We start from the raw sequence: 23,437 nt of genomic DNA on the forward strand, positions 1-23,437 counted from the left end.
AGCAGATGTGGCAATGCTATTTTTAAAAAAAGAGTTTTAGGAGATATGTGGAGAACGATCAATGGGTTCAGTGGGAGCTATCAACTGTACTTTAATTTTCAAAAGGTGTTCAACAGGGTTTGTCACTGTAGACTCTTAAAGAAATTAAGCTAACACAGGAGAAGGAGAAAGTCTTTCCTTAATTAAATAAATAGATAAAAGATAGAAAACAGGAGGTCAGCTTTCATAATGGGGAGCGTGTGGGAGTTTCTTTGCATCTTTGATAGGGCCTGTGTTTTCAGCATATCATAAACTATCAGGAAAAAGCAGTGAATGCTAAAGTGGTTAATTTTGCTTGTAAAATCAGCTGATTTATTGCAGTAAAGGCAAGTGCCGGCACTGAAGTTTTAAAGCTTCATGCTAGTGAATGGCTGAATGGTACAATAGCAAAGGATATTCACTGTAGGTGAGTATAAAGGAACACAGCATAGGGCAGGGACGATCAGAGCGTTACATACACACACACACACACGTGTATATGTAAACTCTATATATAGTTTATATTGGGATGGATTTGGGAAAGTAAGAAATTTTTTGTTAAAAAAGGCAATTTTGTGCTCAGCAGTTGTGCAAAAAGTGAATAAAACAGAACATTATTTAGTGGTATTAGTCTGTGGTTTGTGTACATCTTGAACATTTTATGCAGATGTGGCCCTCATCTCAGAAAAGGGGGGGAGAAATTTAAGGGGGTTCGGAGAAGGTAAAGTTGATTAAGGATAATCAGACAATGCAGTTGCAGTTGTAGGAATGGATACATCAATGGTGAGTCTTTTGTCTTGGAAAAAAAATGACTGGAATGTGATTAAGATCTATAAAATTGCATTTGGAAAATAGGTGATTACTCACTGTTTCAGTGTAATTTATTGATTATTCATTTCTAATACACAAACTATGGAATAGCAAATGAAATTATCAGGTAGTAAGCCCTGAAAAACAAAAGGGAACTAACTGGTAAAAGATCACATGGCTTCCAAAAAGGACTGAAAAAAAAATCATGGAAGAAGGATCACTTTGTAGCCATTAGGTTTCTGCCTCTCGAACATCTGGAAGCAAAGAGAATACTTTGATAAAATAGCACTGTAGTTTTGCCCGTTTCTTAAGCTGTACCTGTCTGAATTGGCCAATACTAGAGACAGGTTATTGGAGCACATGAATTTGTTCAGACACAGCATGGGCATCCTGATCAGTTTTTGGGGCCTTCTTAAATAACTTTCCTGCAGGGAAGTGGGCAACCTGAGCTTTAGTTAATTGCAAATTTTTAGAAGGACCTGTTTATTTTGGTATATATGTGTTTGCTGATGCACACAAAATTGAAATGTGATGTACGTGGTTCTAGTTAAAGGTTTTTATTCTGACCTGCACTAAGACAACATCAGTTTTAACTCAGCTTTTTTGTTACATTGGTGCATCCTTCTGTACGTTCATTATTTGAAGGAACAGAGTAGAATTAGACAAGATATAAGAAAACCTTGTTGCGATGAATGAAGAATTATCTTTCAAGTTTTTCTTGAAGGCAGATCCAATTGCATTTTTTGTAGTAATGGATTATTTTGTATTTTTAAAGGACTTTGTCTTCACAATGTTTGGGGACTTATTTGAAGAGGATTTTTCCTTTATTTCAAATAATCAATGTGGAAAAGGGACGAAGTCAAAGCACAAAGATACCGAGCCTCCAGCTCCCAGGGAGTTCACCAACCTAAGTGGCATCAAAAATCAGGGTGGGACCTGCTACCTCAATTCCCTTTTACAGACTCTGCTTTTCACACCTGAATTTAGAGGTACTGTATTCAAAAACTTCTTAAAGTAATATTGGAACTGATATTGTCCAGTGACTTGCATTGCTAGTTATTTATTAAAAAACACTGCAAATACACACCCTTTTCCTGGGCAGTTTACCTCAATTCACTTGAAATAAGTATAGAATATACAAAAGTATTGGTCTGTAAAATTACTTTTGTCGCTTCTGCACAAAGTGTAAGTATTGTAAACATTTTAATTTTCTTACAGGTATACAGGCTAATGCTTGTGTAAATAGGAGAGGTTATTACTGTCCATAATGTGGCATTCATTTTTAAATGCAATCGTTAAAATTCCTGAAAAAGTAAATATTTGCTATATAAAAGCCTTGATGCATATTTATACTTCATTGTTTAGCCTGAACCAGTTATATGGCACAATGTTTCTTAACATCATTTATTTAATAACTTAGTTTGTAAAAAAAAAATAAAAAAAAAAATAAGGCATGTGTGACTGCTACAGTAAAATAAATCATTAAAGAGAAGACCTTAAAAGATTTTTTTTTTTTTTAAAAAGGCATTTTTCATTTTAATTACAGAGGCGCTGTTCTCTCTAGGACCTGAGGAACTTGGGACTCTGGATGATACTGGTAAACCAGATGCAAAGGTGTTTAAATTTTTTTTTTAATTGATCACTGCTGTGTGTTGATTCAGAAGACTGTTGTTTTACTTCACATGAAATTTCTCATGAGATTGAAAATCTGACATTTATATTGAGAGAAAGTTTGTTTAGCGGATGCTCCATTTTGCACACAGATATAAGCTTTCAGTGCCATAGCTTTTGCTGTAAAAGTCAGATGTTGAGCCTATTTCTGCTGAATTTGATAGCCGAAGTCCTTTTGACTTCACATGGAGTAGGAACAAACCCAAAGTCTGTACGGTGCTTTTCTAGATTTTCTCTGCTGTAATCAAAGCTATAGCACTATGGCTTATTTGTTATCGGTAAAAACACTAAATATGTGTGCAGCCCGGTTTCCTGCACTGAGGCTCTTTGAAGGTTTAGCAGCCCACTCACGCTCAAGGTATCACGGGATTGGAATTTAATCTTTGTTTAAAAAGTGCTTACTCATGTTGACCACAGAATTTCATTCTTTAGCTTTTGGACTGAAGTGACACAATTGGCTGCTTGGGAAATAGTTTTTCTGTGAAAATCAAAGATAAAAATAGGCAGCTCATTGAGCTCATTGACATTAACCCTTCTTCTTCCCATCTTCTCCCACCCCACCACCTAATCCTTTCCTGAACAGGGAGCAAGTCTGTAAGTTTTAATGTCTTGTGGGTGAGTTCTTAGAGTTTAGCATTGTTAAAAAATATAAAAAAAAATTGTCCTTTTACACTATGGTGGTGGTTTAATTTTAGTCCATACAGTTTTACTTTATCACAAAACTTACATTCTTTGACTATATTTAGCTAACCAGCTGAGACATGGATTTTGGGAACCAAGTTTGAATGCTGTTTTATACAGCTGGCAGTTGATTAAACTATATTATGGGAGCCATAGACAGTGGTCATTTATTATAATTTCTGTACTAAATTGCATTTCATTTTATTTAAATGATTGGTTTAATGCATCTTTCTGATCTGATGGGTGTATTTTGGTTTTGTTTTTTTTGTTTTTTTTTCTTTTTTACACTTAGGTTCGAATAATTCCATTACAGCTTCAACGGTTATTTGCTCAGCTTCTGCTCTTAGACCAGCAGGCAGCATCTACAACAGACCTTACTGAGAGCTTTGGATGGAATAGTAATGAGGTACAAATCCCCATCTCCGACCCCATCATTGATAAAAATATTTTCTCCTTTCAGGAAAGTTTAAAGTCTGTCACTTTAAAAAAGTCTTACTATAGTTTGAGTTGTGGAGGTAGTTTTTAATTGGGCCAACCAGTACTGCTTGGTTTACATCTTCACATGAAGTACATGCCAACTGTTTCCAGTGAGCACAGAGAAAAGGTGTTCTTCTAGATATGGTTTCAGTAGCTTTTCCTTTATTTTTTTGCAGGAACACCTTTCCAACAGTTTTTAGGGCTCTCATCCTTTAAATAATTAGATTATTACTTAAAGTGACCTGTGTAACTCATGTTAGGGCTTAATGGGAGTACATTTTGTGTACTTGTAGCAGAAGAAGCATAACTAAATTAAGAATGACAAATAATAGTAAAGGGTGTCTCCAAATAGAAAATACTTGGGAACAAACAATAGTAAATATCTCTAAAGATAGTAATTACTTGGTAACCATTGAGGCAGCTCTCTTTGCCACGCTTACCGTATATCTTTAAGTGGTTAGGCAGAACAATAAGCAAAGCAGATGTCACTTCTTTTTCTTCAAGTTTGCTTTTTATCATGCAGGAAATGAGGCAGCATGATGTGCAGGAATTGAATCGGATTCTGTTCAGTGCTCTGGAAACTTCCCTTGTTGGGACTTCAGGTCATGACATTATTAATCGATTGTACCATGGGATTGTTGTCAACCAGATTGTTTGTAAAGAATGCAAGAATGTCAGTGAGAGACAGGTAAAGCCACTTCTATTTTTTTTCCCCTACCAGAACCTGTTCAGCTTGTTGAAGATATTTTCTACTACTTTAAAAGTAGAGGGTATTTTTTGTTTATTTGTTCTTTAAGTCCTATGAAAAAACTACATCTCTTTGCATGTCACTGAGGATCTGTTGAAGGTAAGTAGCATATATTGGTAGAGCAGTGCAGGCTTATAAAAATGTGGAAATTATGCATGATTTTGTTGGCAAATCTTGGCTGGCATTTTCTAAACCACCTACATTTGGATGTGTGATGTGACTCATGGGTGGAGCAGAAAGCATTATTGCATCTTCTGAGTTGCCAAGCGCTGCCTTTAGTAGATGTATTTCTCAGAGATGAGCAATGAGGCAACAACAGTAAAACATATCTTTTCGCCTTTTTTTTCCCCTGCTCTTTCTAATTAAAAAGAAAAATTGAAATGATTTAATTCCTATTCTGTGGATATATGTTTTGGCATGTCAGCAGCGAAAGCAAAATGAATGCTCGCATCTGCAGTTAATGGGATCAGTGTCTTTCTAATGTACTATAAACTTACACCTCACATTACTTATGTGTTGTTGTACTTCTGCATAGGAAGATTTCTTAGACTTAACAGTGGCTGTAAAAGGTGTAGCTGGCTTGGAAGAGGCCCTGTGGAACATGTATGTGGAAGAAGAATACTTTGAAAATGATAACTTGTATCGATGTGGAGCCTGTGATAAACTCGTTGAAGCCTCAAAGGTAATGCGTTCGGTGATTCCCAGTATTCAGTTCGGTAACAGTTAGGAACTCAGCTTATGTTTATATGTCCGCTCTCTACCTCCAAAATGAGAAAATCTGTATCTGTAATCACATGACATATAATAAAAGGGTGCCAAAAACTGCCCATCTGCCAGCTTACTTCTGGTATAAACACCGCCGCCGCTTGATGTCCTCTCTGGGTGAGCGTCTCCGCTGCTTGCCACGTGCTAAGCCGGTGGCTCCCATCCATGGGCACCACCAGGAGTTTCCCTCCATCTGAAAGGCCAGGAATGAGAAGGAGAAAAATCCAGGCAGCAAGCTGAGAGCAAAGCCAAAAAGTCATTTTCCTGTGGTCAGAATACTGAATGTGAAAAAGTCTTCTCCTTCAGCCCGAAGCTAGAAGATGCTTTTGAAGGAAGCCTAGCGATTTATCTACTGAGCTGTCCTGCTTTGTCCTGTTTGTCTTCTAGGTAATGATTTACTGTTTTGATCTGTGCTCAGCTATGGCAGGGATTGTTTTTCTTAATTACCTGAAAGCCCACAATGTAATGACCTTTTCCTTTGCTGAGTCATTGGACTTGTTCAGGGCTTGACTGAGACAGACCTGTAGATGCGAAGCCTGTGCTGTCTGTTGCGAGTGGTCCTGGGGAGTGCAGGAACATGCAGACTCCTCCGACTGGCCCGGGTTCCGGCCTCGACCCCCGAGTACCTTGGGAAAGCTGTAAGAGTGAGGGAAGCGTGAAGTCACGCCTCCCTGGCACTTCTGTTTCAGTCCCAGGGATGCGTGGCCCAGCGCTGTTGCTAAAGCCGCCAGGCTTGATTCACGCTTCAGACGCTTGTTGACATGGGGATCCTCCGGGAGAGTTGTGCCCATGACCTTGAGCTGCTTTTTTAAATGGTGGCCTGGTTGGTACCTGTGGTTACAGACAGCCTGTCTGCTGGTGCAGCCGACGTTATGCTTGTGCTGCCTGCTTGTCCCGGTCTGTTGATTTGCAGTGGTTTGGAGCGGTTTCCCCAACACGTTAATCAGATTTGTTAAGGCTTTGCTTGCGATATGTCTGGTTATCCGTCTCCTTGGCTAGGGCCAAGGAAACGCGGTCTGGTAAAAGCTGCACCACAGTTGTAGGTAAAAATAGCTTTGAATTCCATTTTTCCAGAGTGATACAGAATACTGTTTGGCTTTCTTCTGTGCTAATTCTTGATATTAAAAATTGTTGATGCAAAGGTTTTTTTTTTTTCCTCCTTCTTACTCCAACCCTTTTCTGTTAAGGGGGGGAGAGACAGGCAGCCGTTAACATACGGTGCCAGTGAAATGTTCTGCCAACTCCACAACAGCGTTCTCTTGCGTACTGAATGGCCACAGGGCCATTCCCAATGAGGCCAAATTCAAGCGCACGCTCTCGACTCCTGCTGAACGGCGGGCACTACGGGAGGAGAGCAACCCAGCTCCGTGAGTGACGCAAATCACTCGGGGACAGCACTGGGGATAGAGGCCTCACTGAAGCAATCCGGGGGAGAAAAAAAAAAAAAAAAGAGTAGCTATAAATGAAGCTCAGCCTCCAACCGTTGTAGACCAAGTGCTTGTTTCTACTTGAAGGAGACGTCATGGAGGCTGGAGCTGTTTATCTCCTCTAAGCGGAGGCCAGATCTGTAGCTGACACCATTCTGCATTGCCCCTTCAAAATCAGGATGAGCGTAGTCCAAGTCTGGCCGTGTGGAAGGGAGACGGTGAAAAGGCAAGCTCAGGGCACATCGGGTTTATCAGTACCTTGGAAGAGGTCACGAGCGCTTGCCAGTGTCTCAGTTGGCTTGGTTGTCTGGCAAGAGTTTGTTTATGAGTTAAACTTTGCTGGGTTCAAGGGAGCGCAAAATAAGAGAGAGGTTTGCTTACCTCTCAAACTTGGTCATCCACGCAGTACGGCAGTGGGAACCTTGAACTTGAGTGAGAAGTCACATAACTGGAGAAGGCCAGGGAGAGGACAACCTCAAGTGAGAGGGGCTGTGCTTTAGGGCTGCAGCAGGAAGGAGGGAATTTATGACAGCGTGACTGCTACCTTTGGCTCAGTGATCCCACATGCGCGATGTGCGTGATCACAGCACAGCATGATTGCCGTAACCGTCAATTCCAACAGCAAGTGAGGCGCAAGCTGGTTCGCTCCAGGGTTGGTTGCAGCTTTAGGAAGAAAGTTGTGCAACAGTGCATACATCTATGCACACCTGGCTTCTTTCAAAGAGAAAGGTCATCTGTTATCAAGCTGGCCCGTATCTGTACATGCGATTCCCTCCCTCTAGCATTCTATGGAACTTTGAATGTGATTTTTTTTTTTTTCTGCCTTCATTTGTCCTGGCTTTTGAAGAAACTAGTATTTGAAAAAAATCTCATGTTCAATAACTTTATCAAATTAAAATCACACTGATTATCTCTCTGAAGTTTGAAGAACATGCAAAATCCGCTGTGCTACTAAGCTCTGCAGAGTAGTCTTCACAATGGATACAAATGTACTACCTCTTTCTAGGAGTTTTTTGAACCATAAATGCATTCATGGTAGGCTTTGTTCTGGCTCTGCAAATGAACAGTTGGATGAAGACATTGGAAAGGCCTGAGAGCACAGGCACTGAATCTACTCTGACGTTGAGAGAATAGCTGCTTTCACTGTGCAATAACGTTCGTGTTGTGTGCACACACCAAGTTGTTACATCTCAATGTGTAGCCTACCTTAATGAATTATTAGATTATGTTGGCTTTCTTCCCTTGAAGGTCATCCCTCCCATAAATGAGAGGGACTTCAACCCTTGCTTAGATATTCTCTGGCTGTCTGCAGTTCTTCCGGGATATGCCAACTCTTCCCAGTCAGGCATGACATCTCGCTCATTTATCATCACTCACAAACCTTAGTCAAGACCCTTTTCTTCAAGCCACCTGGAAGGTGTTAAGATGCCACTGCGATGTAGTCTGATGACATTCTTCAGAGCATTTCTGTTATATTCTGAAGCAGCCCAATAGCCTATTGTTGAACAGCCTGCTGCAAAATAAATGTGGGAGTGATCTCTTTTCTGGGCAGTATACAGCTGTCAGACCTAGTTATATCACAGATAAGATCATTTCAGACCTCTGCATTTGAAACCACAATCCCTATATGAGTCCTGACCTGCACTTGATGGTGTCACACAACCCCAAGGAACTGTAAGGCTCCTAAAGGGCCCTGGAACAAACGTCTGGTAGAATACAGTGCTGTGCCTGGAAGGGAGGGCCAGGAGGGGCGGTAGAGGAAATGGCCTCCGTGAGGTCTCCTGCTCGCAGCAGGAGCAAGCGCTTTGGCTGTAAAGTTGGTAGGTTGAGCTTCATTCATAGCTATTCTTCTCTGGTTGCTTCAGGGTGGCCAATCCCAGCTGCTGATTTGAGTGCCCCACTGTTTATCTAGGAATGGTGAAGCCACCGTGAAGCTGGGTTGCTGTCCTCCTGTAGCATGTGCCATTCGGCAGGGGTTGAGTTTATGTACTGTATAGTGGGGTTCCCAGGATCTGTGCAGGACTGATGATGGCAGATGCTGTGCAAGGGGCCAAGAGCAAAGTTGCTGTGAAAATGCTGCATAGCCTGACTGTGGGTAAATGTAGCCCCAGAGATATGAAGGCAGTGGCTTCATAGTATAAAATTCAAGAAAATGCTCTCACAAAGAATATGCGGGGCAAAGAAACGTAATTGCTGACTGGAGTTGTGGCGATGTCTATCTTCCTTTCCTGTAGAAGGATAAAGTATGAGACTAGTGATCACCATTCGAGGAAGGAGCTTGATTGCTTTTAGGAAGGCTAGTCGATAGGGGAATTGAGATTTAAAAAAGGCGTTTTCAGTTGTGACTGCCTGGTTATAACAAAGCTTTTGTAGAAAATACCTTATGAGATTTGACCATAGAGTGGTGGGAAACGCTATTCTTTATAAGTATGTGCTTATAACTTTTTTTTTTTTATAATTTTACAGTCTGCTAAGCTACGTAAGTTGCCTCCCTTTCTCACCATTTCTCTCCTGAGATTTAATTTTGACTTTGAGAAGCGTGAACGATACAAGGAAACTAGTTGCTACACGTTCCCTATCCAGATAAATCTGAGGCCTTTTTGTGAGCAGGTTTGTACTGCTATGTTTTTTAAAGTACCTATATACTTGGCAAAGAACAGCTACCTCAAGGACAGGCTATCTTTCATTTTGCGTTTTGTCCAAGCAAGGTATGGGACAAAGATCTGGGGTTCTTTTCTGTTCCCAATTCCTGTGTTTTTTCCAGAATGTTTCCAAAAGATTGCTTTTTAACAGAGTTGCAAATGCCTCCTTGCTGTACAAGGCGGGAGAGGACAATAATGACGTAAAACTTAATCTGGCGTTTGCTTGAAAGAAAGATCTGCCCTCTGAAAGTTGAAATTAAATTTGTCATACCATACGTAAATTTAGCTGTGTATATTATATATGCCTGCAGCTATTTCACTTTTTTTAGGACTCTGTCTTTGCGTTCCTGTACGTATATTTTTATTATTAACTGAGCTAGACCATTGCCTGATGCCGATTGTGGTCCTTAAAGTACATAAAAGAATATACTTAATAGACCCTGTTATTGAAAAGGGAATTTTTCTTATCGAAATGTTCCAATGCAAGCTTGTAAATCTCTCAGTGTTTGCATGTGTGGAAGCCTTTTTTCAGGTGATTTGTGTAAATATGTTGTTGTTTTCTCTACTCTTTTAAGCAAAATAAGATGGTTATGAACACAGGTCGGGCTATTCTATTAGTTGAGTAAAATTTTGTTATTTTGAAATATATGAATTTCCAGCGTTGATCAAAATCATACTTAAAAAGCTGCTTAATAAGCATATGGCTTTATCCACACTTTGCTTTTGGTCCATGCTAGTGTTCCCTCTTTAGTCTCCCCACATGCAGACGCACACAGAGAAGTATCAGAAGCTATGCTGTTGGCGTGAAATTGTGTGGAAGACTTACTGATTTATACTAATCTCCTTTTTTTGTTGTTTTTTAAAGACCGAATTGGATGATTCAGAGTATATGTATGAGCTCTTCTCTGTTATTATACACAAAGGTGGCTGCTATGGAGGACACTATCATGTTTATATCAGAGATGTGGATGAATTAGGGAACTGGCAATTGCAAGTAAGTCCTATAAGCTTATTCTTCTTGCATGATGTATCTCATTTTTTCAAAAAAATATTAAGAACTTGTGGAGAGCATTAAGATTTTGTGGGCAATTTTAGCTTGCCAGTCTGGTCAACTAGCTCGCGTTATTGGGCTCTCTTTTTTTTCCCATACGATATGATATCTTTGCTCGAGACTAACGTAGTCATTGTCATGGATGACGCAAATTAGCTGTTTGTAAATAAAATAAATGCCTTTTCTGCTAGAGGAAATTGATATAGATATTCTTTATGACGATATTCCGCCTGTAGTGGGCAGTAGAGGCAGCTTATCAGTCAAACTTGTCTGTTCGGCAGCCAGCTTTCTGCCGCACACATCCTCGCAGTGGTCAGGCAGCTCTTCTCTGTCATGTAACCGTACTGGAGGGGTATTCTCCACTAACGTATGACAGATGTACAAAGAGTCAGACAGTGGGAGTGCAGGCACTCCGGTCATCTGGCCGCAAGCTGCTTGAACTCTTTCATGGAAAAAGGTGAGAGAATCTTGGTCACGTGTTGTGTGTCGTATGATGAACCAGGTGCTTATAGCTCACCTCCAAATACTCACTTGAAGAGGCTGCAGGGAGCACCTGCATGAAATGTTATGCACAGCTTGCTGTACAAATTTGTTTTGAGGATTTTCTTCACGTTTCTTAATTGCACGTGCTAATGTTAGAGCAGACTGTAACAGAATACCGCTAGTTGTATTTGAAACAACAGTATTTGAGAATACTACTATTTTTCTTATACAGGAAGAAGAGGGTAATATAATCGAAGATAAAGTTTTAAGAGATACAGAAAATACTAAAGAAATAGAAAATCCACTGGCAGTGTTGAAAGGGATTTTATCAGAGGTATGGTATGTAAAGAGTTTATTGCTTTGATTTTGATGTTAGTGAACCTAGAAGAAGGGGTTGAAGTATGAAGGAGTGGGCAGCCTAAGAGTACAGAATTCTTCTGGACTTCTTTGAAGCAAATAAAAGTCGTAACTTAAGTGTACTTTAATACTTAAAATGTCTCGTTCATACCACTAATGGCCATTTTTTGAGTATTTCTGAAGTTGCTCAGCTAAGCTGTTGCAAAAGGTGATGTTAAATTGGCGTATTAACAAACCGGAGTATTTTATACACTTCAGAGTTGGGTTCTTTGCAGTTGATCTCTTGACATATGTAGCCTTCCTCTTTATTATCCTAGTTTTTAATTTCTCTGTCTCTATAGGAAGAATCTAAACAAATGCCTGTGGATCAATTAGGGCAGAAGTTGTTGGAGAAAACAGGGATGTCTTGGAACAAGAAATACCGAAAACAATACGGGGCGTTACGAAAGGTAATCTACCTGTACGTTAGTTTTTCTTCTATCACAAGGAGATTAGTTTGTTTTTATTACTAAGATAACTTTGTATTTGTATCCCTAGAAAATAGTTGGTAGGATGGTAACTGAAAACACTGACAGTTTGACTAGCAAGATACTACATATATAAGAGGGGCAAGGTTTGTAACATAAATTAGTATTTTTCATTAGGCCGAAAGGTACAGATTGGGAAACAGGGAAAAGATTCTCAAGGGGTTATATGCCTGAAAGCTAGTATCTTTTTTTTCCGGCCACAATGTTTGGCCTAAGAAAGAATTAACTTTACTGACCAAACTTTGTTTTATTTTTGTCCGTGGATGAAACTGCAAAGGCACTACTACACTTGAACATAAAAGCACTGATGAGAATTAAAGATATAATGCAATACCTCTTCACAGTCATGACAGAAATGAGGGTTTGAATCCAAATGCCAGTTTTTGGTAGTTTAGGATATGTCCAAAATGAACACTTCAGGTAAAATCTTGTGTTTGTCCAATTGGTTATTGTATTTTCTGGTGCTTTCAGGAAAATACCCTGGCGTTTGAGTTACGGATATGTGGAACATTGACGTATGACTATTTTTTGAGTAGGATTAGCAGTGTGATTTTCACACTGTAATTACTTAAAAGTAGCTGTAAAATCTAAACATGAGTCTTCTGCAGAGGTAGTTGCTTTTCTGACTTTGAGAGGGAAGTGATTTAGAAATAAGTTGTGAGCAATCCTGTATTAACAATTTAAAAGATGGAGTGCTAATGCAAACATAACAAAACTGACTTTTTTTAATTGCCAGATCTACACCAAAAGCACATTGATCAATGCAAGGTTTTGCTTATTGGAATAAGACTGCATGTTATTTTGTTTTTTAAGTATCAAATGAGGTTTTTGATTATGATTAAAAGTGAAATTCCGTGGGTTTTTGTGTTTTTGTTTTTTTGCAAGAGGCACAATTTTATGTTTTGTGTAATGTGGGCACCAATCCTGTTTGAAGTGTCTACATGCTGCTGAAATGAAAGTAGAAGTCAGAGTGGGTAAGCTGGGAGAAACTGGAAGAGTAGGTTTTAAGTTCTTTAAATGCCGTAATGGGTAGTTTTAATTTAGCTGTCTTCAGATCTGTTTGAGGTGCAACTCAGCAGACCAGATCTTAGCCTAAGATCCCTCTTTGATAAATGTGGATTGTAGGGAGCAGAGGGTTAGAGGGCTAAGCTGGTTGGGATTGGAACTCTCCTGTGTCTAATAAAATAGAAGCTTTTTGGTTGCCTATAGAGCATCTCTTTCATATATTTCCTTTCAGAGAGCAGAAAGTGTGCACTTCTAAGAAGGGTTTTAAAAGGAATCTAGTACTAGTCTTAAGTGAGCCAACATCCTTGAAATACAGAACATAGTCTGATTTAATTCTCAGTGATGCATGTAGGTCAAAACCAATACTTTCACTGTGGCCTGCATGTTAGTTTGCAGTTAGACAGGAAGAAAAACCTGAAACTGCATATGAGAAAAATCCGGCAGAAAAGTTGGTTGGTGGGGAGTGATGACATTTTTCTGTGTAAAATTGAGGAAATACTTGAGGAAGCATCATAGAAGCAAGTTTTCCAAAGACACAGAAGTTGTAAGGGCTGGGTTTGTGTATAAATTTGGGCTGGGTTTGTGTATAAGTTTGAGGACAAGTCAGATGAGATAGCTGATGCAGTCTACTATGTTTAATGCTGGATATTTTCCAGTTCTAGAAAGCTGTTTTTTCATCTTGTCCTTACTTTCCTTTTAGTATTTGCAGAATCATCCTCAGATATTTCAGTTCTGTCCTGATGAAAGCAAGGTTGGTCTTAAGGAGAAATATCATAAGGTCCCATGTAAGTCAGATTCTCAAGGACAAGATCTGCAAAGCCCTCCTCAGAAGAATGGTTTCCAGTGGAATTCAGAAAAAACATCTACAATACGAAGGGACAGCTCTGCTGGTTGCCATTGGTTTGATCTGAATGATTCAAAAGTCCAGCCAATTAAGGAGGAGGATATTGAGAAACAATTTCAGGGTAAAGAGAGTGCCTACATGCTGTTTTATCGAAAATCTCAGTTGAAAAGACCTCCGGAAGGTACAAAAAGCTCATCTTGATATCTGTCTTTACCCACACTTTTTTTGGAGGATGAAAGCAGCTGGGCATTTCTGTCCTTTCCAAGTACTAAAGATACAGTTGTCTGTCTTGTGCTCAGTGAAAAAGAGGTTAGCTAGAGATGAAGAGGTTACCTCTACAAAGCCAGTGCACAGTTAACTGGCTATGGATGACAGACTTTTTTCCCAATATTCTTCTCAAATACTAGGAAAACATCTCATACTGTAACAAATAAAAGTTGTTACTGATAGTGTTCGTGTCTTCTTTTCCCTTAAGGAAAAGTTGATGGGAATGTGAAAAGAAATTAAAGAACTTGTTTGTTTTGTATCATCTTGCAATTTATCCTCTGTATTGCAAAAGGATGTAATGCTATTACTCAGAATTTTCAAAATTACCATACTGTAATGTCTCATCTTGATCACTTCTCTTCTTCCTAAAACATGTTTTATTCAGCCGAGACTAAGTTAACCTATATTACTTGTTCCAGCTCGAGGAAATCCAAGGTACCGAATTCCTGGACACCTTTTGAATGAAATGAATGCTGCTAACACCGAGCTGCAAAAAAAGAGGTATATTAATGTAACTGTGCTGATCTCGTAAACAGCACTGTTAATCTACAGCTCTCTAAAGTGATTTCAAGTGGAAGGAAGTCATTTAGTAGATGCAGAGTTCAGACACTAAAATGACTCAGTGTCATAGAGAATAATCAAGGGATACAACTTGTATGTCCAGATGCTATCTTCTGCTGGACCCCTGCCTCACAGCTAATGGCCTGCTTAGGCATTTTCCAGAACTTAAGAACAAACCTCCTTACAGCCTCAAATTGTACCAGATTTGCATGAAAATCAGTGCAGATCTGGATGGAGAATGTTATCTTATTAATCTTTATAAAGGGAGTTTTCATTGAGGGGATGATTTGCCCTACTGTGAAACAACAGGTAAGTGGTGTCTTTTATCAGAAACGTGGAGGAAAGAGCTAGTGGTATTCAGGTTGGGTGAAACGATTCCTTGTGATGAGAACCACACAGACCTGATGATATGAGAGAATCCCAGCTAAGGTGTAAAAATGTAGACACGTGAAAGTCACAGATGTCTTCTGTGCTACCTGTGTACTGTGCAAATTTCACATTTTTAAATGACATCTTTGCTACTGCGTTTAGCATCTTGCTGATAGGACCAGATCCAGGTATAAAGGAAGAAGGCATGGCTGTTTCTTTCCTGACTCATTTTCTATGTAGTTTCTCCTGTGTGTGTGTGTGTGTGTGTGTGTGTGTATACACGTGTGTGCACATTCTACAGAATGCTGATCTGGAACACAACCTGAAAAAATCCTAAAACCTCCCTTATCTCTAAAGATGAAGTTTATCATCCCATTTAGAAAGGTACTGTAGAAGCAAGCACTATAACAAGTGTGTTCTCTGTGTGTGTGGAGGATGTCTTAGCTAGTGCTGTATGGTGCAATCTATAAATCACTGGCATCTCTGAGCACCTCTTTGCGTACCCGATGAGGGAGGGAGGGAGGATATGACGGTGAATTTTTCCAAGAGATTAATAACCCAGGATATCAGTTCCAGGGTGGCTGCACAGAAGCTTCTCTGAAAAAAGTTAACTGTTTGTCACTGTTAAATACAACAGCTTATTACTGTGTTGTTCTTTCAAAGGGTTGAATGTGACTCAGCAAAAAATGGCATTGATTTACATCTCCATTTGAGCTCATGTTATAAATTTCACAATGGGGCTTTGCACCCTTCGCTTACTTGGAAAGAGAGTGTTGTGGATCTGACTATTGATAGAAGAAAAACTCTAGGAGACCTTCGACAATCAGTATTCCAGGTATTTACTATATTAAATGAATCCAAACGCTTCATTTTTACTTGAGCCACAAGAGCATTTATAAATATACGTATGCCACAGTTTTTTATCTCAATGAAAAATTTTCATCAGTAAATGAAATTTTAGGAGGCTGACAACCATGGATTTACCCAAAAGGAAACTTTGGCTTGAGGTTGGCTCTTGAAAGACTGAAGAAGCCACAAAGCTGATGAAGCTTTAATTTTGTAGGCTTTAAAGCTGATGTAAGCAAATAAATTATTTTATATCTGGGCAGCTCTAGACTTATTAATAATATTTGAGCATGTGACAGATTCATCTTTGTGCTTTCAAGGAGCTAGCTGACCTCAACAGGAAATGCTTAGAGTAGTTTAAAAATCAAAAAAACTAAATAAACAAATCCTGTAGTTTAACTGTTGAATGCGGTATCTTTCCTTTAGCTTACTGAAGAATAAATGCAAAGTGGCAAAAAGGAGGGAGTGATAGCATTTGGTTTGAGTACAGATGCAGAATTTGTGAAATGCTTTTTTCGTACATATCTAAACCAAAGCCAACGTGATTTTTGGAAACGTTGTTTGCTTTTCCTATATTTTACAACCTTTGGCTAATGTCTCCTGGAAAGGTTATTTTTTAGCCAGTAGCTAGTATGAAAGAGTGAGTCCTAGATACTTAAATGCTCCCTATGTTGCTAGCCTTATTGAATAGAGAGCAGGGACGTGTTAATATTTTAACTGTAACAGCTTTCAGTGGAGTTGAATTTTGAGTGGTATGAGTTATTGCTTACTGGTGATTTATATCATTTTTTTCTATTCTTGTTAATTAGATGTTGGAATCTTGGGAAGGAGACATGATTTTCAGTATTGCTAAACCTTTACCAGCAGGACTACATATTTACCACTCTCTCGATGGTAAGACTATGTTATTTATATGCTGTATACATTACAGAACATAGAGGATGTTTGTATGTAAGCATACAAGCTCAATAAGCTTACTTGCAAATGCACTTAACCATTGAGCTCTTTGTGGTACTATTATTAGGAACTTTAAACTTTTTAATGTAATCTTTGTTCTCAAGTGCAGTAAGAGTGCAGGAAACTAAACATATTTGCTGACAAAAAATGTCTTTTTCTTTATATTTTGAACCTGATATGCTTGCAGAAGTTTGCTGTCGTAGTAAATACTGAATTAGTAGAGGAGAGATAGAGGAGAGCAGCCAGCGTAATGTTAAAGAAAAGCATAGCTTAAGCCTGAGCAGAAGTAGGAATTTGCATAAAGACGACGTTAGTTTTAACATGAAAATTAATGTCTTAAAATCATGAGTTCTGGCATTTAGGTTGTGCAATGCTATGTAATTCTAGGTGTTGACAGTCTTAAAAATTATATTTAGCCACTTTTAAGTTTTATAGTCTATGTACTCTGTTTTAGCAAATTAGGATTCTACCTTTCCATAGGTAGAATTTATGGAAGCTGATCCAGCTTTCCATAATAGTACATCAGAAGACAGATGCAGTCATAGCTGCTGTAAATATTCCTCCAGATCTTAGTATATTTCTTTATATGACACTGACTTTTTTTTTTAAAATCTAAATCTGACTTACACTAAGAAGGTGAAAAAAATACAGTGTAGGCATTAATGTTTCAAAAAATAGGCTTAGAAAGTACGATATGTAGCTCATTTGTTAAATCTAACCTTTTTATTTTAAATCTATTGATATGCTGTTAAGCCTCTAGACAATCCTGACCAAACAGATTTTTCAAGTGGTATCTTTGGCCTCAGTTTGCTAGGGAAATTGAGTAGGTGGGCCTGTGTGCTGGGCCTCTTTACCCAGTGCGACAGCTAAAGGGATGTGTGTCTTTTTGTTGGTCATGCTACATGAGTGAACCTTAACTTTAACCCCTGAAAATGCTGATGACATGGCAATGTTTGCAAAGGTAGACTTGGAGTCCAAGTAGAATGTGCCAGTGTATTTTAATTCACCAGCTGACCCTGCTTATCCATTTTGGAGGGGTCTGAACTTGATGATTTGCTCTTTTTAGGAGATGAGCTGACACTGGATAGCATTGGGCTGGCTGATGGAGCAGACATCTTTGTGTGGAATGGGAAAGAGGTAACAGAAATCCCCTCTCTCCTTGTCAATTCTAAGGAGAAAAGATGCAATCACCAGACACATTTTTGGGAAAATTTAATCTGTTCTGGAGATGTGCTACTGACATACTAACATTGGCCGCTTCAGCCTCATCTAGGGTACTTTGTGCATGTTGTTGCTGTATCTTGTGTGTGCTGTGCAATGTGCTTCTTGAATTGCAAATAGAGTTGCACCATGCAGAACGTGGTATGGTCAGATTGGTAAATATCCAGTGCCAGTTAGATTGGAAAACATCTGATGCCTCTTAGGAGGAGACCAGGTGATAGCAATGCAATAACAAAAACTTATATTCTGTGGCAAATCATTCCACAAATAAAAGAAGTCCCTGACAGGTGTAGTGTTGTATATGGTTTCCCTGAAATACCATGCTCCCTTTTTACTGTTGCATCTTCCTTCTAATATCAAGGCTTCTGTTTAACCTTCAGATGCTTGTCTCAGTGGTTATGTAACAGCAGCAGAAGATTGCCCTCTCTCTCTGTAATGGGGTAAAATATTACTTTAAAAATATTCTTACTATACAAGTATACATTTTTTCCTGTGATATATCAGAAATAAAGATGCGTCCAGTAACAGAATTGTTTCTTATCTTCATTTTACTTTTGGTATGGTCTTAACTACTCCAGCTTGCTTCATGGCCAAATTGCCTTAGACAAGGAACTATGTTCTTGGCTCAGGTTAAATTTCAGAGAGAGCAGGTTCAGCCTTTTTGTCTCAGTAATCTTAATCTTGTCATTTATTTCTCTGTAGTCTTTTCTTCTTACAAAGGTGTGCATTACTGATCACCACTGCATAAATCTTAACATTCTTTGCTACAGGTTGGTGGTACAAAGATGTTGACCGGCCCTGATCATGAACCTGTTATTGTAAATGTTCTTCGTTTGGCAGAGTATAATGAAGGAGGTAAAGGTCAACACTTCACAGAATCCCAACACATCATTCCGTGTAACACAGAACTGGGTGCTTTGCGCAGCGCCTTAGTACCGTCAGGAGGAATCATTTTAAAGAATGGTTCAGGACTTGGTAAAGATTCCAAGAACTGGGAAGTTCTTCCTGAAGAAGATATGAAGAAGACAGTCAAAAGTGTGGGTCTGATGGATGGATGCTCAATACTAATTTTAGACAGTCATGACCAGAGGTAACCATTTTGATTATGAATATAATTAAGCAAAAAGCAGTTAGGGCAAAATCTGTTCCATTAAAATTATGCTAGCCGTATGTTTTTCTAAACTAATTGTCATTTTATGAACATTTTGATGAAGGTAATGTAACCTTAAGTTTTGGAGATCAGGTCCTTATCAACTGTTAGATGTTGGTTTGCTCTTAAAGTGCAGATGAAGTCCCATCTTTTGACTTACATTGTAATGGGAAAAATCTAGAGAGAAGAACTTGGGCCCAGTGTGCTTGCACATTTTTGGAGTAACTTGAATTTCTGAGATTTCTGAGTTGGGAGGTTCTCCAGGAGACTGGGCAGGAGGAGGGAACTGAGCAGTATCGTAACAGCACGCAGCTCTGCCGAATCTCTCGGTCAAATCTTTTAAGTTGCCGGGGACACGAAGCAAGCGTTTGGTCTCATTTCGCTTCCCAGTGTGTAGCATTGAAGTTAGATTCCCATCTGTAGAGACCTGGAGATATGTGGTTGTTATATAAATGCTGACTTCCTAGTTGAAACAGTTGTGAAAAAAATAAATGAAGCAGTGAATTGTTCACCAAGGACTGTTTCTGTGTTTATATATATCGTTGCAGACAAACAAAAAGTCTCAAATTCTAGTCATGCCTTACTGTACTTTTTAAATATTTTTTCCAAAAGCCTTAAATCCCACCTCAGAAAGTGACTTAAACTCTGAAGTGCCTTCAGAAGCTCAGATCCCATTGAAAACCAGTTACCAATGCATAATTGTTACTGGCTTACTCAGTTACCAGCCCAGAGGTGCCTGGCTGTGGCATGCGTGACTATTAATGACCTAGACATTATTGATTTATATAACAGCTTTGGTAATTAGCATTATAGCCCACGTAACATGTAGAGTTTTCTTGTCTTCATTAAATTTAATGATGCCCATTTTTGCGCTGCTCTTCTTTATAGCTTGGTGAATGTATCAAGTGGCAATTTGACTGCTTTTACGTATGACATCAGCTGGCTCCAAGTTAAAAACTTCTGCAGAACAGATGCTGAAGAGAAACAAGTTAAAATTACTGCCACTATCGAAACAGTAAGAAATCTAATTGATTGTTCAGAGATAGAACACAGGCTTTTGGTTTCTCTGAACAGTTTGGCTAGTGCAATTGGCCAATTAATAAGAGTATAATTTTGTACAGGAGCAAAATGGCAATTTTGTTTTTGACTTTTCCAAGGGCTGGATTTAGCCTCAGAGTGTAAGTTTTCCTTACACAGTGCCAACTCAGTTACAGTTTCTACAGGCAGTGATCAGAATAAATTACAGGGATTTTTATGACTGAAGTTAAACAGGAGACACTTTGACTGCTCAGTAAAAAGAATCTAATGCTGATTTCTTGGAACACTGCAGTCTACCGTGACAGTACCAGTCTCTCTGGTACCGTTTCTGACTTTTTAAATAATTTCATGTTATATGAAGTACTACTTAGTGCTTTGAGTGCTAAATTACAGGATCAATTGAGCAGTTCTTAAATATTAGTCTTCTGCTAAATACTAAAATTAAATATCACCTTCTTTTCCTTGGAACACGGTTTAAAAAATTCCAGAAATATATTATAAATTGTGTGGCTATCGTATTAAATATGATTATATTAAAGAAATGCTTAGATCCGTATAGTGTTAACGGGAATAGGAACATAACTAGTAGGCATTTCAAGTGAAGGCTGCCTTTTGTTGGTATTTAAACACCAGATGTGTTCTTGGCATTTTGCATTAGAGACTTTAATATTGCTTTCTTTTAGGTGATGTCAGATATCAAAATGAAAGCAATACGGGAACTTCAGCTAGAAGAGGAGCTAGGTAAGTGTTCAACTGCTTTATTTTTAGATGCGATATTGTTAGAATTTGCTGTCTGACTTCCTGCTTGGCATGAGAGAGTATTCAAAACAGCAGAATTCAGTGCTGTGAAGTTGCTGGGTGAGGAAGAGAGAGTGCGACCCATTTAACATTTATTTAATTCTGAATAAAATGTTTTTTCTTAACTTAAAAACAAGTTAGTGATAGTCTTGATTAAAATATGATTTTATGGAGCTTTTGTGTTCATCTACTAGTTTTTCAGAATCTATTTTAGTTGCTGGAATAATCATCATCGTCTTACTAAAATATTACACTGAAAACTGAAGCAAATTTTTTGCTTCATTTCCTTTCTTTAAGACACACCCATTTTCTTTCTTTAAAGAAATGCCTTACTGATACCTTTACATATGGGGACATTTGGGCAGTTTTATGGTATTTTACTGATTGTGACTAGGAGCTGACTTGAAAGAAAAAGTATCCTTTCACGGAAAGGATAAAAAAAAAAACACTAAGACTGTTCATGAGGTCTTTAGGAAACTCTCTCCGACTATACTTTTGATGTAATACCTTCAAAGTGAAGCCTTTAAAATAAACCTGTTGTCATTAGTCTTAAATATGTTATCTGTCTAAACTTCTAAGCCAAATTTCTTGTGATTTGATATAGTTAATACATCTAACTCTCTTCCCCACCCCTCTTTTTTTCAGCAAACGACAGCTGTCTTAGGCCTGTTAGTGGAAATGGGAAACTTCTCTCTCCAGGTAAAATTTATTATTATTTTTTGTATCAGTCCATAAGAAGTTGAATTGGGAGACTTCAACCTTCTCGTCGTCATTTCGTGGGAGACACGCACGTGTACTCTAATAATTTCCTTGCTTAACTGAGCAGTTTTGTGGGTTTTTTTTCCAGTTTCACTACTGTTTACTAACAGTACCAATGCAAAGCCAGTAGATGAATGTAATATTCAGCTCATTTTTTTTTCACTTGCCTCTCTAACGAGTAATAGTGAGTAGCATACTTGCAGTTGTTTATTGACCGTTGGCCATGTGCTTCAAGAACGTGGGAATTAACAGAAAGTTCTGTTCGCCACGCTTGTTTCATAAACTAAAAGTCTGTAAATGATCTATTTTGAATCGCTTTTATATCATTAGCAGGGCAACTTTCTGTTCCAGGAAAGAGAGTCCTTTTTTCATGTCTTTCTAATTTCTTTTTCTTTAAACAAAAAGGACTAAAGGTATTTGTTGAAGAGTATTGATGCACAAGGTTGGATGTTAGTACTGCTTGAGCAGTAGCCTTGAATAATGTGGTGACAGATTAAACATTAAAGCTCTGGATTGTGACGTTCTTGTTTACTGTGAGAAGGGAGCTTGCCTCTGATATATGAAGCACAGTGAATAATGTGTGGATTTCTGCTTTGTGAGTGTGGGTTTCTGCTGTCATGAGAGTGAAGGAACGTGCTAACGCCATAGCCTGGTCTTTGATTTAGATGAACATGGGATACCACCCATCACTGTATAATAATGCTCCTGATGGCCAGTGTTCACCAGAAAAGAATCCCCACCTTTACTTTTGGCACTGTTGTGCCTGTGGTGAGAAACTGAGTGTATCAGCTTTGTGCTTGCTGCAAAATGTTTTCTGTGTTTTCACTGGTTTACTAATATACTACGTTAGTAAGAACACAGTCAGGAGGCCAAGGACAGATATTGATCCCCTTAAATCTAATGGCTGCCTTCAACTCCCTGACAGGGAGCTGTAGAGAAGACAGAGCTAGATTCTTCTCAGAGGTGCACACTGAAAGGGTCAGAGGCAACAGATACGAGTTGCAGCAAGGGAAGCCCCAACTGCGTATGGGGGGAATTCACAGAGAGAGTGGTGAAACGGTAGAACGTGGGCCCACGGAGGGACTCACATAGGACCACCCTCCTTGGAAGTGTTCAGAGCTTGACTGGGAAAAGCCTGGAACGACCTCATTTGACTTGAGCTGGTCTGGCTTTGAGCAGGGGTTTGAACTAGCTAACCTACAGATGTCTCTTCTAACTGAAATTATTTTGTGACTCCGTTGGCAAAAGGTGAGGGATGGGGCTTTGTACAAATGTCTCTTTGCTCTATTTGTGGAAGACTTACTGATTTAATGTAGAAACTGTGGAAGTGCAATTTCTGAATGTTGCTGGATACTTTGCTGCTCTAAAGAGAAGCCTGATAGAATGGATATTTTCAGGAAGCAGCTTTTTCATGATGTTTTCTGTATTTTCTCCTGCCTTAAGTGCCAGAGGATTATACTGTCAAAGAAGCAGAACTGAAAATGGGAAGCTTGTTAGGGCTGTGCCATGGAAAATCTCCAACTTCCACTCAGGTAAAATAGTGCTGTGACTGAAAAGAGCCTAGTGCTGCTTTTATGCTCTGCTTACGTTTCCTAATATTTCATGTAGTCCTTTTTTTTCCTTTTATAATGATTGTAGTAATAAACTGGAATGAGGAAAAAACCTTGCGCGCTGGCGTTGGGAATTATAAGCATTAAGGCTCACGCCATTTATCTCTGTTGCGGAAGGCCAACAGCATATATGTGACCAGTTAATATAGCTTATTTGGCCAATGGTGAATCATTAAGTTGCAGCAATTCATCTGTTTGCAGTTGTCAGTCTTCTGTGTTCTGGTGTGCATATACTTTAGTAAAGAACCTAAAGTAAGAAAAGGGAAGGTATTGTGTTTGACACCTGCAAGTTGTAAATTTGCAAAAAAAAAAAAAAAAAAAAAAAAAGGGTGCTAACTTGTATGTTTCTGAAGAT

The 23,437-nt window shown here is 38.8% G+C and overlaps 1 protein-coding gene across 9 annotated transcripts in view; it reads left to right on the forward strand.

Moving 5' to 3' along the window:
- USP40 (ubiquitin specific peptidase 40) overlaps positions 1-23,437 on the forward strand; it is a 38,972-nt gene that overhangs the window by 1,485 nt on the left and 14,050 nt on the right. For 5 of the 9 annotated variants that reach the window (XR_011141768.1, XM_068947726.1, XM_068947727.1 and 2 more), the window contains exons 2-20: positions 1,604-1,817; positions 2,375-2,442; positions 3,473-3,586; positions 4,181-4,345; positions 4,941-5,087; positions 9,064-9,207; positions 10,105-10,233; positions 11,006-11,107; positions 11,472-11,579; positions 13,363-13,687; positions 14,193-14,274; positions 15,367-15,538; positions 16,359-16,443; positions 17,573-17,643; positions 18,498-18,817; positions 19,766-19,892; positions 20,599-20,656; positions 21,359-21,412; positions 22,916-23,004. Coding sequence is in view for 7 of the 9 variants with exons in the window: in XM_068947723.1 (XP_068803824.1) it covers positions 1,604-1,817; positions 2,375-2,442; positions 3,473-3,586; positions 4,181-4,345; positions 4,941-5,087; positions 9,064-9,207; positions 10,105-10,233; positions 11,006-11,107; positions 11,472-11,579; positions 13,363-13,687; positions 14,193-14,274; positions 15,367-15,538; positions 16,359-16,443; positions 17,573-17,643; positions 18,498-18,817; positions 19,766-19,892; positions 20,599-20,656; positions 21,359-21,412; positions 22,916-23,004 (2,574 nt within the window). In the remaining 2 variants the exon portion in view is untranslated. Of the gene's footprint in view, positions 1-1,501; positions 1,818-2,374; positions 2,443-3,472; positions 3,587-4,180; positions 4,346-4,940; positions 5,088-9,063; positions 9,208-10,104; positions 10,234-11,005; positions 11,108-11,471; positions 11,580-13,362; positions 13,688-14,192; positions 14,275-15,366; positions 15,539-16,358; positions 16,444-17,572; positions 17,644-18,497; positions 18,818-19,765; positions 19,893-20,598; positions 20,657-21,358; positions 21,413-22,915; positions 23,005-23,437 lie in introns of those variants that run through there. The other 4 variants (XR_011141767.1, XM_068947722.1, XM_068947724.1 and 1 more) reach the window with 2 other exon arrangements.

This window comes from Struthio camelus, chromosome 6, assembly GCF_040807025.1.
Source record: "Struthio camelus isolate bStrCam1 chromosome 6, bStrCam1.hap1, whole genome shotgun sequence".
Lineage (NCBI taxonomy): Eukaryota > Metazoa > Chordata > Aves > Struthioniformes > Struthionidae > Struthio > Struthio camelus.